This window comes from Hesperophylax consimilis, chromosome 18 (assembly GCF_061612785.1).
Source record: "Hesperophylax consimilis isolate HC1 chromosome 18, BYU_Hcon_1.0, whole genome shotgun sequence".
Classification (NCBI taxonomy): domain Eukaryota; kingdom Metazoa; phylum Arthropoda; class Insecta; order Trichoptera; family Limnephilidae; genus Hesperophylax; species Hesperophylax consimilis.
In genome coordinates this window covers 21,293,869-21,308,706 of record NC_142853.1, presented here as the reverse complement: position 1 = coordinate 21,308,706, position 14,838 = coordinate 21,293,869, and the positions used below count along the sequence as shown (strand labels likewise).

The following is a 14,838-nucleotide window of genomic DNA, read 5'->3' as shown; positions in this document are numbered from 1 at the left end:
GTTTAGCTCCTTAAACAGAGTATAGAGCTCATATAACGTCTGCGCCAAAATCCATTTTCTAGAACCGGTCCGAAGATGCGCCTCAAAATTTTCCTTTCAAAAACGTCCAGTGCTCGCTCATTCTTCCTAGTTAGAACCCACGTCTCGGCTGCGTACGTAAGCACTGGTCTAATTAGTGTTTTGTACACTAATACCTCGGTGGTTCTGGAAAGCAGTCTGGATTTTATTTGTTTTTGTAGGCGGAAATAGCAGCGGTTTGCATTCACGATGCGCTTCTGGATCTCCTCTGTAGTGTTGTTATTGTTTGTTATCAGGGAGCCCAGGTATGTGAATCTTGGTACCGTTTCAAAATTTTGGCTTCCACATACGAGAGATGGGGTTTGTTGGGTACATCCTACGGCCATGTATTTGGTCTTCTGCTGGTTTACTACAAGACCCACATTTTTGGCAGAACTTTCAAGATTTATGAAGGCGTCTTGTAAATCATCGGGATTTTTCGCAATTATGTCGATATCATCAGCGTAAGCCAATAGTTGCACAGAGTTGTCAAATATCGTTCCTCTTTTCTCAATGCCTGAGTCACGAATAACTTTTTCTAAGGCTATGTTAAATAAGAGGCAGGCCAATCCATCTCCTTGTCTCACCCCATTAAGCATCATAAAAATTCTTACAATTATTTTAATTTTAAGACATTTTTTTCTGCTTGTATTTTCTGGGTCAATACAACAGGACGTAATTTCAATCACCAGTAAACAGTTTGGATATCTAAAAGCTAAAATTACACAACCACCCAAAAATTATATTCTTTAAATTATAAACAAAACAAAAACAAACGAATAATTTTATTTTTTAAATGCATGGTATGAAAGAATGGATAAACCCGGGTGGGTACTAGTAAAACACCAGACAAATTGGTTGACTCCATTCAAGTTAATACAGCTTTTCTCACTATAAAAATACTGCTGAATGATTGCATATATAAAAAAATAGATCACATACACAACAGAAGATTTAGTCAAAATTAATTTTGAGAATTTAATCCAAGGTTCGCATGGTTATGGTCATTGCAAAAGAAAAACAAAATATCACAGGTGACATCTATTCAGGGGTATTAATTTAACCAGTGATTCCTGATATAATTTGAAGTAAAAATGTAAATGTACATTTTTATTTATATAGACGAAGATTTTTTGATATAATTAATATATTATATCTGTAATATTATCAGAGGCCTAATATCATGCGCTATCATGTTATTTTTGATCAGTGATTAGAGGGTAGTAATCCTTTATTAAATATGGGTATTGTAGTTTAGTTCAGTTGGCATAGCTTTAGATTTAAATCTACAAACAGACAGACTGGTGGTGGATGGTGGATGGACTGCTAGTGAAATGTGTCAATTGAAATAGGGGTGTCAAGGGCTCAATTCTAGTTACATGAATATTATTTGCACTCGTAAGGGGTTGCGCTCAATGCCAGGGGAGGTAAATTCAATTAAACTTTGTTCAGAGTGGATTTTACTTCTGTGCGTTGTTTAATTATATAAGTTTAAATAAACTTTCAACCTGAAAATAATTATAACATGTTGGCACATAACTTTATGGATATAAAATTCGTTTCAAGGAGGAATTTTTCCTTCTAAATGCAATAAGTTTTTTTAATTTTTCTTTGTATCTCCAATTGGGGTATGCTGGAGGCATATTTTTGGCACGAAGAGTGTTCGAGAATGATTTGAATGAGATTTTTTTGCAGGATCTGAATGCTCATTTTTTAACGAACCACCTGGCGTAGCGATGCTAAAATTGAGTGATGGAGGATGAAGAAATTTTTAACACATTTGTAAAAGTCTCTAATTAAATACCGTAACAAAATATTTAATTTAAGAAACAAGTCCGAACTTTTGTCGTTAAGTTTCGATTTAAGTTTTTTTTTAGCAGCCAGCAATTCGCGGGCAATTGTAAAAAGGGTAGGTTATTTGAAAGCAGATTTTATTTTCATGGAGTGAATATTACAATGCGAGTTACCTTTACACTGTCAGATTAATTTATTGCCAAATCACAGAAAGGAAGACGGTTACAAGTTCAATCATTTGTTAGATAATTACTTCATCATTGCTAAGCTACATTTTCAGCTTATATAAAAATGTGAAATTATGTCCTGTGTCCTCTATATGTACCATCTTTACCTCATCCCCAAAAATGACATATTATGTGACAAGGAACTTATTTTAGTTAATGTTAAAAAAATAGAGTTTTTAATGGTATTCTTAGTATTTGCGATCCGGTTTCACACAAGACCAAATTTTTCTATATCTCACATAAGCCTATATTATGATATTTTTTGTGAATACCGCACAATATTCTGTTGGAAGAACATTGATAGAATTAGGGAGTAGAAAGAGAGTGGACGAAACAATTGATTACGCCTCCTCTTTTATCACCCCTGAAGAGTAGAGGGTGTACAAGTCTCCTCCCCTCGCACTTGTCACCATTAAAGCGCTATTAGCACTCCACGACATATGGGCTCCGCGGGGTCCCCGGCTAGCCAGCCCCAGTCTCCCGTCAGCCCGGGCGACCCCGGGGCCCGCCATAAGCGGATAATACACATGTATAATCATTATCCACAAATAAAGACACGCTTCATTTACATTACTGTCCACTTTCTGGTCTATAAAGCTTTATTGCACTCTGGGGGTGACATTGTGTAGAATCACCTGCTATGTAACAAGCTAATAGCTAACTATCCGGTTTCATTTTCATTTTTCATTTCATTTCGAGATTAAACTTCACAAGAGTCCCAACTGGCCGGAGCCAGTAGGACTATGCCATCCCCAGTTGGTGTGTTGTGGGGATGAAGGAAGCAGGGTATGAAAAGAGAGACCTGGCTATTCAGACGTGGTTCTGAATTCCGGTTTGAATTCTGAATGATGGTAAGACCAGTAAGCTCCAGGGCGATACTGAGAGTATCTAGCACTATGGAACTTGCCAGAAAAGTAATATATTATTTATATTAATCATATTAAGTGAAATAAATTTGCGTACCTAGCTATGATTCGAACCCTGGATTTAGGGCCGCTCGCCCACGGAGATCTTCAATTCGTATTAATCGAAAGAAAATTTTAAATTATAAAGCGTCTTGTCTTATGTATCTCAGTATGGAAATTATAAGGCGTCTTGTCTTAATAAGTAATATATTATTTATATTAATCATATTAAGTGAAATAAATTTGCGTACCTAGCTATGATTCGAACCCTGGATTTAGGGCCGCTCGCCCACGGAGATCTTCAATTCGTATTAATCGAAAGAAAATTTTAAATTATAAAGCGTCTTGTCTTATGTATCTCAGTATGGAAATTATAAGGCGTCTTGTCTTATGTATCTCAGTATGGAAATTATAAGGCGTCTTGTCTTATGTATCTCAGTATGGAAATTATAAGGCGTCTTGTCTTATGTATCTCAGTATGGAAATTATAAGGCGTCTTGTCTTATGTATCTTAGTATGGAAATTATAAGGCGTCTTGTCTTATGTATCTCAATATGGAAATTATAAGGCGTCTTGTCTTATGTATCTCAATATGGAAATTATAAGGCGTCTTGTCTTATGTACCTCAGTATGGAAATTATAAGGCGTCTTGTCTTATGTATCTCAGTATGGAAATTATAAGGCGTCTTGTCTTATGTATCTCAGTATGGAAATTATAAGACGTCTTGTCTTATGTACCTCAGTATGGAAATTATAAGGCGTCTTGTCTTATGTACCTCAGTATGAAAATTATAAGGCGTCTTGTCTTATGTAACTCAGTATGGAAATTATAAGGCGTCTTGTCTTATGTACCTCAGTATGGAAATTATAAGGCGTCTTGTCTTATTTACCTCAGTATGGAAATTATAAGACGTCTTGTCTTATGTATCTCAGTATGCAAATTATAAGACGTCTAGTCTTGTGTAACTCAGTATTGAAATTATAAGGCGTCTTGTCTTATGTACCTCAGTATGGAAATTATAAGGCGTCTTGTCTTATGTACCTCAGTATGGAAATTATAAGACGTCTTGTCTTATGTATATCAGTATGCAAATTATAAGACGTCTAGTCTTGTGTAACTCAGTATTGAAATTATAAGGCGTCTTGTCTTATGTAACTCACCGGTCGAGTATTTTAACTGAGTCCCAAAACGCTGAATTTATAATGAAACCTGGGTATTAACGATTTGTGATATTGTAGAAAACAGGTATATTTTAAAATAATTGTCTATACAAAAAATTGCGTCCGTGAAGGGCGGTATGGATTTGATTTTTATACAAATATTCAGTTTTATTCTGAGATTGATAAATTTGGCATCATTAATGTTAAAAATAAAAGCAAGCACACTGTTCAAATGAGATAAGTATAAAAGGAAAATTACTAGTTTAGAAAAACTCTACCCAAATCCCGGGAAACTACTTTTGATACAAAAAAAGAAAACACAGAAATAAATATTTTTTTAAAATGCCCCTCTGCTTTTAACGATCATAATTTCATTTTTACTTCACTATTAAATGAAAAAAATGACAAGCTCCCAGCAGAAAAATTAAGTGTTGCCATGTTAAAAGAAAAAATAAAAATACCAAAAAGAACGCACGCTTAGAAACAAGCACTCGAAAAATATTTACAAAGAGCCCGTATACATATTCTAGTAAAGAAAACTCACCAGTAACGAAACGTTTCAAAAGCGCCATCTCTTAACCGTGTTCAGAATCAGAAGCTATTTTTTCCATTTTCCTTCCCGGCACATCAAAGGCCTGAGTGCAAAAGCCCCACGAAAGGGAATCCTTTATTTAAAAAAAGAACTGTAATGACTACGACAAGTTTTAATGGCGAAATTTAAGCATCAAAGACATAATACTCATTTATGCCATTTGGTCGGGGACCTGGCTGAAACGTTTATGAGAGGATTTTTAAAAATATTTCACGATAATGTCAGAATTTGGAAGCGTTTTCATACGTTACGTTGCGGATATTTGATTAAACCTTTTGCTTTTTTAAAACTCTTATTGAAATTTTATTATTAAAACTACCCTAGAACTATAATAATATTGTTTTTGGTGTAAAAGAAACAATAGTTATTAATTATCGAAGACAATATTAGCGATTCTTAAATGAAAATATAATAATAATAATAATAATTGGATAATTTGTAGAGCGCCGTTTTTGTGAAAAATCACCTCAAGGGCGCAGATATGTAACAGAAAAACTAACTGGGCTCTGCTCAATTGGTTTGCTCTGCTAATATTGTCTTCAATAAATAAATATTGCAATTTGAGGTTTTTTTATTAAGTTTAAATTAAATTTTAAAATCAAAAATTGAAACTTAAGAATAAATCATGTCAGACAAGCGATAAAACGGGTACGAAAATTATTTTATTAATTCGTAATTCTTTATTTGAAATGAGTAATTAATTTGTTTAATTCTATGACAGATTAATTAATTTTTCAAGCTAACCTTATGGCGATGCACTACGTCGTGTAATATTTTAAATTGAACCGCTATCAATAACAACCCTTACGTAGATGGCGGTAAGGTTTAAATTCCCGCTTAACATCATCCGCCTGTTTTGATTTATGCAGGAAAAAAACATAGCCGAAAAGTGCCTTTTTTATTTTGTGGATGTTCAGGCATAAATATTTAATTTGTTTTCGATCATTTTATAGATAACTTAATTTACCACATTATATAATAAAATCAAAACCGAAAATGGGTTCGTAAGTAGGATATGTTGAACTTTAAAGCAGTTTTCATAGGCCTTATACATTATTTTTTTCTGAGCTTATAAAAAGACTTATCTAGAAAATACTCGATTATTTCAAAGGCCAAGATGTATTCTACTCGCAGTATTTAATTAAAACATCTGAAACATTTCTAGGCGACCAAATTTTCAAACCAAAAACACATGATTTTGCATTACTACGTATGGCATCGCCTTAAGGGTTAAAGAAAAAATAATATTTAGATAAGATGAATCGAGATCTGCAAAACCTTTGGCCAGTAATAAATATTGTAATATGCTCAGTTCAACTAGTTTAAGTATTGAAGACAATATTAGCGATTTTTAAACGAAATTTGACACAGAAAAATTAGAAAAGGATACGGTAGATTTTCGTTTAGAAATCGCTAATATTGTCTTCAATAATTAAATATTACAATTTGAGGTTTTACTCAATAAAGTTATTCCAAAAAATTAATATTCAACTAGTTTAGGTGGCATTATCGATCAAAACGTTTTGCGATATATTTGTGCATTTGAAACTTTTTCTAAAACATCTTTAAACAATGTGCATGCATTATAATATTATAACTCTCAGTTTCAATTCAACGCAAATGGATTGAAAGTTACGTCATTAACTTCTGAAGTAGAATGAATGAAACGATTCGTATGAATCTCAAAGTGTAAAGGAAAGTAGTGAAAAACTGACAGAAAAGAGATCTCTGCTTAATTTACGCGGATTCAAGTGAAAAATGCAATTATGTCGTTAGGAGAAAAAACGTAATTACTGTATGCCACTTTACGGAGCGGGTACGTCGTGCACTTCTGTAGGATTGCCAGGAACTAGGAAAGCTTTGTTCCCCGTTATCTCAGGAAGACATCGCAATTACGTTTGTAAGGATTGAAAAAGCTGCCAGTTAATCTTAAATAAAGCTCTCTCCTGATTTAAACGAAAGCTCTAAACTTTAAACTTAAACCGTCCGTGTTAAAAAAAGTTGTCTGTGTCGCGAATTTATTTTCTCTTCTTTTAAAGGTTATTAAAATTTCGAGATGTGTTTCGATAAACCTCTGGGAATTATTGCAATTACCACTGGTTTGTGGTTTTATAGGTGAAAGGATGTATGGAAGCGCATTATTTGCTGGATGATTCGAATAATTTAAAATAAAAAACAGTTTAACCAAATAAAGTTAATCGTTATTTCATAAATTAACCAATGAACATAACGATCATTGATAAAATAACAATACTACTCAAATTACAGCAGCAATTAATTATTTTTTTTAATTTGTAATATCTTCAAATTTCATCGTATTTCCGATTAATCGTTATTAATTAAAATATTTTTATCTTTCAAAAACATAACATTGATCTACACTAACTGAATCTGTTAAATACTCTCTCTCTCGTAAAACGCGACAGCGTAATACTTCCCTTGAAGAGTTTTTAAGCTCTTAAAAATATATGTTACTCTTTGAGATAATCTCTTCTCAGATGCTGAGTTGAAAAGGTGAAATGAAATTCCCTCGATAAAAAAAAGTATGCTCCGAAAATTATTGAAAAACACGCCTCTTTCTGTGAGTTAACATGACATAGGAATGAGCCATTCAGAGTGTTTCTTTAAATTGTGCTTAACTCAGATGTTGAGAGATTTGTGCTCCATTTTAAATAAGTCGTGTTTAATAACAACAATTGCTCAACGCCTATTAATTATGAACGGCTTTTTAATATTAGCGCGCTCTCTCTATCATTAATATTTTCATATATCCCTTTCAAATCATTTTCAGTGATCTTCTTTCTCTTTTTGAATGTGCCTTAAGAGGAATCTACAAGCCAAAAATGTGTTTATTCTTTTTATACCTTATATCTTAAGTTATAGGCATTAAAATCGCTTGACAAACGGAGTCTAGAGACGTTCGATTTCAAGCAAAAAACTGGTTTTTACTTATTTTGTAAATAATTTTATAAGAAAGCAAAAAATTTAATCAAGTGAAACTGTCACAGATAATCTTAGCTATTATACTGTATTTTTTTAAAGTTGTTTCCTTTATGCATTCATACATTTCTATTGAAAAAATATTTTTTGGTATTCATAATGTACACCAATTCGTTATAAAGATTAATCAAAATAGTGATTTGGCATTAAGCTTCGCCTTAATCTATCTTATATGATTTTGTAAATTGCTTTTCGAACAAAGAAAGAAAGGAATTACGTAGTTATTTTTAGGCTTTATGCTAAATAAATTATTGATCACAACATCATAAAGGCAAGCAATTAAACTTACAAAGTCACAACGCCCAACGTAAACCAAATAACAACTCATGAAGTCAAAACTCAAAATCATCCACGCAACGATAACCTGCAGTTAGGGTGCATCCAAAGTTTCTCGGTTCACAAAACACATCCGCCCCGAGTTACTAGTTACTGGTAAAGTTGGCCGAGCACAGACCCGTGGCGGTCACCATCGATTCTAGAGATCTAGAACTTTCTAGGTTCTAGACGGCGCCGTCTAGAAACCAGGACGTCTTCCCCGTTACGACGCCGCAGCGCCGGCCCACCTGGCGTCGCGACGCCCGCCACTGTGCCTGTAATTGTAATTGGGTTCGCCTAACTAACTGCATTAATAAACGGTAATGAATTGAATAAGGTTTACGAGTTTACTTCGTTTGAAGGACGCCGAGTGAGGTGATCGTGTAGTCGGTACTTTAAACGATATCCCTTACTACAATAAACAGCAGCTTGATTAAATATAAGGCAACAATGTTCAATGGTTTTAAACATTTGTTGTATTATATTGATTGATACTTGCGAGGGTTGTGCATTTATCATTCAATTTAACGGTCACTAATTAATTATTATGTATAGTAAATAAATGAAATAGGTATTCGTCAATTTATTACCAATCACGGTTAGCATAATTAATGACATAAATTATTTGGGCACAGCTATTGAATATTTTATAAAGCATTAAATATTTTATTTTAAAATGGCCCATCAATAAAATTTCAGTATTCTACTATAATGCCTTAGTTTTAAAACTGGTATCATAAATTATTATTAAACAGTGAAAATATTGGTATTTATTTATTTGTTTTATTGTTAATTGTAAGAGATTGTTGTTTCTAACATCAGTTACAAACGATGCTGTGAAACCTTTAGCTTTTTTCAGTAATATATAATTATTTCATATACTAACTTTACACAATTTAAAACTTGATATTGTGTGCCTCTTTGGGTGCTTTACCCGTGCTGAGACCTCAATTTTACAATTTTAATGTAAGAAATTTAAATAAAAATAAATAATACAGGTATGTAATGAAAATTTAGACAATTTAATATGTAATTAGTGTATATTATGGGGAAATAAAATATTTTTTTTTAATATATATATCATTGGGTAAAATATGTGTGCTTTTTAACTAAATAAGGGTACTACACTTGAGACTCGACACTTCTTGGCACTTGACACTTGAAACTTGATACTTGACACTTGACACGTGACGCAATCTCCCCGACTCCAGGATGTGATACCAACTGACTGTGAAGTGTTTCTCCTCGCAGCCGAGGGCGCCTTCAAGAAGCTGAAACCGGAGCCAGGGCAGGGGCTGGGCGGGGGAGGAGGCGCGCTGAGCCCCGCGGGCACGCTTGGCGGGCACACCGGGCACGCCGGACACTCGGCCCACGCGCACACCCCCACCACGGCCTCTTGCCCGACCCCTGCCAGGAGGAGGCACAGGACTACCTTTACGCAGGTAATTTTTAACAACTTTCTAGCTCTGAAGATCCAGCCCATGTTTCCACGTACAACCTTATCCTTCCCGTAGGATTGACCAGCAGGGTCAGTTTTTTTTCATCAGCTCCACACAGGAGGCCTAAAAGAAAATAATTCCTATCGGGTCTATGTCTTCTTTGGTTATGCTGTGTAGTTTGGTTATGCTCCAAACAGCATCCCGTTATTTTTGTCTTCTCTGAAATGTGGTGCTTCTTCTGTGAATAAACATGCCCTCAGGGCGAGTGGCAGATATCAAAATAATTCATTTATTTTTGTTTTTGATTGAAAAAAAATTGTCACTAGAGAACAATAAATTTGATATGTACATTTTTACTTCAAATAAAAAGTAGTTGAATCCTGTATGTTTAAATTATTTAAATTTATATGAATATATTGAGTCTACAATATAGCAATGGTTGTTACTTGTAGTTTCGCCCTTCGAAAGCATTTTGAATCAATGAAGGCATTATAAAATGGCTTTCATAACTCTTCGAAGGGCGAAAAACAATTCTTGAAACTAATTACTATAGACACTTATTTAAATGTCTGCTTTTTTATTTGAATTAGGTAGTTTAATATCAAACTTTGTGTTTTTTTAAATATATCTGTATCGTCTGTAAGTACCTTATTCAATGATTGGATTTTTCCAGGAACAATTAGCAGAATTAGAAGCAGCATTTGCAAAATCCCACTACCCGGACATTTACTGTAGAGAAGAATTAGCAAGAACAACTAAATTAAACGAAGCAAGAATACAGGTAAGACAATAATTCTTTTCTAAATATTGTGTTATTTATGATAAAATATTTGGAGTACTTAGGTACTATTATGTCATATTTTCTTCATATTTAAATGCGTTCCGTTTTCAAATCATTCCAATAAAGCAAAATATTTGAAAAACAGATGAAAAATTGGAGGGAAAAAATTACTAAGAAAACCTGTCGGGAGACCAGAAACCAAACCATAAGTTTGATAATACGTTTTGAAATGATGGTATAATAAATAATAAAAATGTATTATAATACCCATATGCCTTTCTATTCGTACTAATTTAAATACAAAAAAACGCGAATAATTAAGAAGAAAATTTTATTCATTTTGAAGTTGACAACTATAAAAATACATTTTATATTTAAAGAGACGCTATTTATAATTCAAATTGAGTGCATCTACTTCAGTACCTACCCTAGTTACGAGTATTAAAATTTGCGATTCAAAGTAGGCTCTGTATGCGTTGCAAATGATCAGCGAAATCGCCAACCCCTTTGTTCGAGCCGAAATATATGCCACCAGCTCGTGAATGAACGCCCAAAGCACGTATAAATCAATTTGTAATTCAAAACGAAACTCCCATCTTGTTGCGAAATGAAAGACAGTAGGTACCGCGTTTCAGACTATTCACGTACCTACAGAGGCTATAGCTACTCGTTGCGATAGCCATGTGGGCAAAAAGGGAGGGAAAAGACTGGCGACGATGTCAGCAAATGCGATTCCATTTTCAAATTCCGCCATTTTAATGTTGCCAGTTCAAAACGAATAAAGAACCGTTTACGATTCTTTTAATACAAGTACCTACCGCCGAAGCATGTAATGTTGAATCATTATATTGTTCTGCTGTACACAATGTATCTGTTGCGTGAAACTTTTGTTTTTGGTTTTCTTCTCAAGGTCCGATCATGTAATTTATTTTAGACAGTTACCAACGTTATTTTAAAAAGAATAACGGATATTGAAATCCCAACCATCAGCTATCTACATTTTTTTAATGTTTGTCTCTAATGTTTAGAGCACGTTGAAAATTCAATCTTCATAACACGTTCCAAAAGGGACATATTTAAAGATTTTTTAGGTGCTCAGAAACAATAGGTGGACTGGGTACCTATCATCAACATAATTTAAACCTATATTTTCACTAACCACTCCGAAATTAACTACGTAAAGTTAAAAGAATTTTGGTTTTCCATCTAACCGTTTATAAATATTAGTTAATCTCGTTAATCAGTAATCCCTATTTTTTAAAGTGTGCAATGTGATTTAATGTGTCTTTAGAAAGGTTCGGGAATACAAGAACAGAACGCGGTTGGCTCTAATAATAAAATTAAATACCTTCTACTTTGGAGTGGCTAGTGTAAATTTTGCAGATACATAAAATAAGGATTTCTAAAAATTGTTAGTTCATTCGTTAGTTCACCTAAAAAGTTTTCCGGGTTAAGCTGGACAAGATGTAGTTCTCGGAAAACATTATTGTCGTCTGCAATTTGCTCGACAATATTCCTACCAGTGACGTGCAGTACATAATGGATGAAATCTATGCAAAATGAACGTAAAAAAATAAATAAAAACGACAAATTACTGTCAAAGTAAATTATTATAAAACTATCAAAAGTAAATTATTAAAGTATATTATTTTATCTGCAGAGCGGTGGTTACTTATTTATTACTCACTATTGTTTTGTTCGGAAGTCGGAATCAAAATGTATCTAAAAAGAGTAAACAACTTTGTTTATTGACCATGTCTGAATATCCATATGCTTCCCAATCTTCTCCCGGCCGAGTAAAGGCCTGGGTGCGCGACCGTCATATTACGAAGTCAGTGTTTTCACTAATCACTGTCTAAAATAGTCAAATCACTATGTTTATTTAATATCCTTGCAGTAAAATAACACACAAATCAGCAGTAATAACGTGTTTCAACAACAATCGCCGCCGTTTGCAAAAACTGTCGTTGCTCGATGGCACTGACTTGATCACGTGACACTTCAAAATCTATCCAGGACTGTACTCTAGTATGCATTGACGTACCCTAACCGATAGAAGGTATACGGAGAAGAGAGTGAGTCAGCCCAAGTCAGTCACAGGCAGCTGCGGGGGCCAAATGAGATCCTAATCCAATCAGGGCCCCCAACTTCCTTCATTTCCACAACATTCTCTAAATGGGGATTCTATGGTTCCAATATCTTTGTCATATCACGAGGAACGCAAAATACAAGATTTACCGATAAAATATTGACGGAAGACAATAACAGCAGAGAGTGACGTCTCACTTTACGTATAGCATTAGTAAATCTACACGACAGCAACCAAACCTCCAATTGTATAGGGCATCCGTGGAATAAGAAGAGTTCAGTTCAATTAATTTATTACTGATATTACAGCATTGTATATTTTAAACTGTTTTTAAATAAATTTATAAAGCAAAATTACATAAAAGCTATCGAGAATGTTTCACATACAAAATAAATTAACAAATTGGCATTGTCAGTAAGGTTAGATGGTGGTAACAAAGTTATCTAACTCAGCGATATCAACATGTTAAAGTAAATAACTCATTAAGTAACTCAAAATTCCCCAGGGAACTGTCATAGGGCCAATTTTATTCTTAATTTATGTTAATCAAACATTTAATCTACAACTATATGGCAAACTTATTCAATATTTAAAAATACTTCATGGAATAAGCTTAACAATGCAGCCAAACATGACATAAAGGTTATTGATAAGTTATTTGATGACAAATCTACTGTCATTTAACGCACGAAAAACTTGAAGTATTCCCTTCACTCTTCAAGAAAACCTAGCTGAAATAATATAACGAGTCACGAAAAAACTGCACCAGAACTGAAAATTGCTTAGCTGAAAATACTTTGGAAAAATAATCGACAGCAAAATAAAATGGAAATACCACACTAATCTTACTCTGGAGCGGTTGCGTATGCTTCTCCACATCTTTTACAACTTACGGAACGCAATTAACAAGAAAACAATTAGAATGGTATATTACGATTTAGCCCATCTCTCATCTGTATCATTGGTTGGGGAGGTGCATTTAAAATCTTCGTACAACCATTAATTACTACTCAAATATAAAAAGAAGGTATCAACTATAGTAATAGCAACAAAGCTTCCTTTTAAAAGCCGCTCGCCATATTCACCGGCATGACCATAGGCAAGTTAGTTCTGCGGGTTGGCAGATAAAATAGTCTATGCTGTCGGAGATGGAGATAACCATTGGAAGCGTAGAAATGAATGTTCTCTATGACAGCCGAGTTTTCAATCCATCGAAGAATCAGTCTGAAGAAACGTGTTGCAATGTGCAGTTCGTTTCTGACCCGTAGATGGTTCATTCCGAACTTACCCAAAAGAATGGAGCCGTAGAACTGGTTCCAAAGAGCTGGTTATAAAGAACTGGTTCTAAAAAACTGGTTCTAAAGAACTGATTCTTGGTAGAATGTTCTAAATCTAATATTTGAGACTTTGAGATTTAAGAGATACTTGAGTCACTGTGTCCTGTGCCCTCAATGAGTCAGTCCCCGCAAGTAGTAGGCAGTCGGCGGCTGCGGGGGCCAAATGAGCCCCTAATCCAATCAGAGCCCGACCCTGCGTGCCAAACCGAGTTACCGCTTCGCGCATCATCGGCATTGTTCCCGACGGAGTCGGTCTATCCAGTTCATCTGATTTGCAATTATGCATACATACACACACGCGTGCATAGTGCACTGATGCACTTACCTACCTAATTATACATTATAACATTTACTAGCGTAAACCCGTGAAAAATCAGCGGATAATTGAAAATTACATATTAGCTAAAAAGCGCAATACCTTGAAAAACCACCAAATATTACTTTTAACATTAAGAAATTAAAAAGAAAATAAATTCTCTTTTCAAATCTAGAATTATAAAATAATTTTCTTTGGAAATGTTATATTATAGGTAGGTACCTACTTTATCGATTGTCTGATTTCTTAACACATCTGTTCCAATTTTGAAAATGATTAAAATAAATTAAAAACAAATCCGAGTTATTTGAACCAGAGTTATAGTCACATTATACGTCGCAGAAATTAGTACTTTTGAAATTATATTCAAAGTACCTACTTACCTACCCAACGAAGTACAGCTTCACACCGATAACTTTGCAGGCGGCCACAATAAAAACAACCTGAATAATGTTTTTGATGTGAAACACCTTTTGGCGCGGCTAGGGGGGTAAAACCGACTTTCGTGTAGCAAGCGTGGCAAGACGATTCATTCGGCTAGCCTCGTGAGTCGTATGCTCTTTCCGCCCGGTCGCCAAAACTCTGTGCGGTATATTTGCTTCTATTCTTACTAAAATCGCAAAAGATCCATTCTAATTAATTACGAATTTTTAATTTGGGATATATATATATCTTTGTGCACATTTAAATAATAATAAAATAACTGTTTTACTATCCAAAATATAAAACTTGTTTACTTTCGTATTCACCTCCTTTAATAAAAATCCATTCCGATGTTTAATCTACCAGGCTTAATTAATAATCGTATAATGAATAGTATTAGGA

The 14,838-nt window shown here is 34.2% G+C and overlaps 1 protein-coding gene across 1 annotated transcript in view; it reads left to right on the top strand.

Annotated features, from left to right (window-relative positions):
• Positions 1 to 14,838, top strand: part of LOC149415489 (homeobox protein unc-42) — a 43,332-nt gene that overhangs the window by 13,857 nt on the left and 14,637 nt on the right. The window contains exons 4-5 of the mRNA XM_089642226.1: positions 9,303 to 9,493; positions 10,164 to 10,271. Coding sequence (XP_089498352.1) covers positions 9,303 to 9,493; positions 10,164 to 10,271 — 299 coding nt within the window. The remainder of the gene's footprint in view (positions 1 to 9,302; positions 9,494 to 10,163; positions 10,272 to 14,838) is intronic.